Raw genomic sequence first — 2,279 nt, forward strand, 5'->3', positions numbered from 1 at the left:
CAAACACTTAGCTGGCCAGCTTTTGGTAAGGGTTTTAAATAGGGGAAAGCTTATTTCTATAGAAATAACATAATCTAATTATGAATCAGAGACCCATAATTGTAGTGCTTGGGGACAAAAATATCACAGCCTTTTGAAATATTTAGAGGACATAAATAACTATTGTACATTTACAAGTTTAAATATTTAAAGGCCTTTGTTACTATAAAAAGTTGCTATGTACATATGAGATGCTATATAGAAATCCAGCCGGAGGCAAGCATCGAGCGCTCAGATTTGGCCGCTGAAACCTATGAATTTGGTAGGCAGATTGTCCACAGGGTACACTATGGGGCCCGTTTTCATTGTAGGAGGTCCATTCAGCAGCTGCCAGTCACAGCTCCGAGCCAACTCCACTGTAAATATTTTTAGAAGGACTTTTGCAAACTCTTTGCCCACGCAGCTCCTCAAGCCCCCACCGAAAGGAATGAAACTGAACCGAGAAGAATCCTCTGGAGATGGAGACATGAAGCGATCCGGGTTAAATTCATCCTTGTTGGTAAAGAGATCTGCCACATCGTGGGTATCACAGATACTGTAAATAACATTCCAACCTTTAGGGATCTGGTAACCCTATCAAAAGAAGAGAAAGGAGACATGAAGCGCCTTGCCGTGTTGAATAAGGTGAAGTGCCAGCACAGGACACGTCGGTGCACCCCACCTCCCCTCCTGGCTTCCTGCAGGCGACTCTAAGGCGGAGAGGCTACGGGAGCACACTAGTACTTTGCAGCAGTGTGGAGGAGTCAAGCCCAAGCCCCGCTTACGTTTAGCTCCAGGGTCTTGAGTGCAATTCGAAATCCCCCAGGAACAGGAGGGCTCAGCCTGAGGGTCTCCTTGATGACACAGCCCGTGTACTTCAGCTGCTCCAAGACCTCCATGTCCAGCTGTTTCTCTTGGTTGGGACTGCACAGTAACCCCTAGAAAGGAAGATGCTGCCATGACTTTTACAGAGCAGGTGGCCAGGGCTCCTGGCACTGTGAAGCAGCTGCCCCTCAGCAAGTAGGGGTTTCCTGCAACGCCCTAAAAGAGGGGCACCATCTGGGTCAAGGGGAGCCCTGCCTGGGACACCTCTCCTGGAGGTACCTTCCCACTGCCTACTCCTGTGAAATGGCTCCGGGGGGGACACACACCTTCACCTGCAGCTCTTTCCTCACTTTCTGCAGGACATCGTGGTGGAGCCCTAGGAAGGCGATCAGCGATGTGGCAGCGCTAGCAGTAGTTTCATGGCCCCCAAACAGCAGCTCTGTGGCAGACTCCTTCAGCTCCTTACGCACAGGACAGAGGAACACAAAACAGGTCTTGAATATAGTATCTCCACCTGGCCCACTCCACCACCACATCACTGGGCATCACTCCCAGGCTGGAGCAGATACCCAGGGCCAGGATGGGGGTGCTGCTTATGCCCCTAGATACATGGCCCTGGTCCCGTGCTCCCCATCCAACATCCTGGTTGAAGCCTCTGCACTCCAGCATACTATACAAGCTGGTTTATTGCATGGGGAGAGGGGGCTGAGCCTCCCTCTCCCTCCTTTTGGCCCCAAAAGATAAGCATGATGCTGACCGAGGGGCTGGGGGAAAAGGGACGGATCTGGCCCAGGGGAGCCTCACCTGCATGTTGAGCTGCTCGCCATTGCCCTGTGTGTGTTCCATCAGCAGCTGCAGTGCATCCTTATAGCCACCCTCCGGCTCCTTGCGGGCCATCTTGGCACGGATGTTCTCCTCGATCTTGGCATGGATGATGTTGCGTGCCCGCAAGCCCTGGCCAAGCGGCAGGGACGGCAACGTGGGACTTAGGCCCATGCTGCCATCCCTCCCGGCCATTCCCCACTGCCCTGGCTTGGAGGGGCGCCCCTCTCCTCCCAGCCTGCCAGGAGCCTTACCCGGTAGAGCCCGCTGAAGGGCACATCAATGGGGAGGGAGAAGAGGTTGCGGATCATCTCCTCGAAGGCCTCCCCCAGCTGCTGCTCGCCATCGGGGCTGGCCTGGCAGGGCTGAAAACCCAGCAGGATCCTCATGGCGATGCGAAACATGAGGCGCTTCACCTCGGGGTACACCAGCAGGCAGGGCCCATCGGCCCCCAGCCACTGGGCCAGGCAGGCGCTCACCTCCTCCTGGATGACGGGCACGTAGTGCTGCAGGGCGTCCCGGGAGAAGGCCCGCATGATCACCTGCCCGGGGGGACGAGGAGGAGGAGGAGGAAGGGGACACAGGCTCAGCCGCCGCGCCCGGGGCGGCCGCGC

At 55.6% G+C, this 2,279-nt stretch overlaps 1 protein-coding gene across 1 annotated transcript; it reads right to left on the reverse strand.

Moving 5' to 3' along the window:
- Nucleotides 1-270: 270 nt before the first annotated feature.
- On the reverse strand, nucleotides 271-2,201 carry LOC104129061 (cytochrome P450 26A1). Its single transcript, XM_035897414.1, has 5 exons — nucleotides 1,920-2,201; nucleotides 1,648-1,797; nucleotides 1,170-1,304; nucleotides 804-956; nucleotides 271-612 (listed from the first exon to the last, which is right to left on the reverse strand). Exons 1-5 carry the CDS (start codon nucleotides 2,199-2,201, stop codon nucleotides 271-273), a joined length of 1,062 nt encoding a protein of 353 aa, XP_035753307.1.
- Nucleotides 2,202-2,279: the final 78 nt, after the last annotated feature.

This window comes from Egretta garzetta, unplaced genomic scaffold (genome assembly GCF_000687185.1).
Source record: "Egretta garzetta isolate BGI_Z169 unplaced genomic scaffold, ASM68718v1 scaffold56, whole genome shotgun sequence".
Lineage (NCBI taxonomy): Eukaryota > Metazoa > Chordata > Aves > Pelecaniformes > Ardeidae > Egretta > Egretta garzetta.

Excerpts from the sequence above, each read along its gene's own strand:
- LOC104129061 (XM_035897414.1), bottom strand. The coding sequence starts at position 2,201 with ATGCGGGCCTTCTCCCGGGACGCCCTGCAGCACTACGTGCCCGTCATC. Across the intron at positions 1,305-1,647 it reads GCGAGCAGCTCAACATGCAG|GAGCTGAAGGAGTCTGCCAC; the intron begins GTGAGGCTCCCC and ends CCTGTGCGTAAG. Across the intron at positions 613-803 it reads TCAAGACCCTGGAGCTAAAC|GGTTACCAGATCCCTAAAGG; the intron begins GTAAGCGGGGCT and ends TTCTTTTGATAG.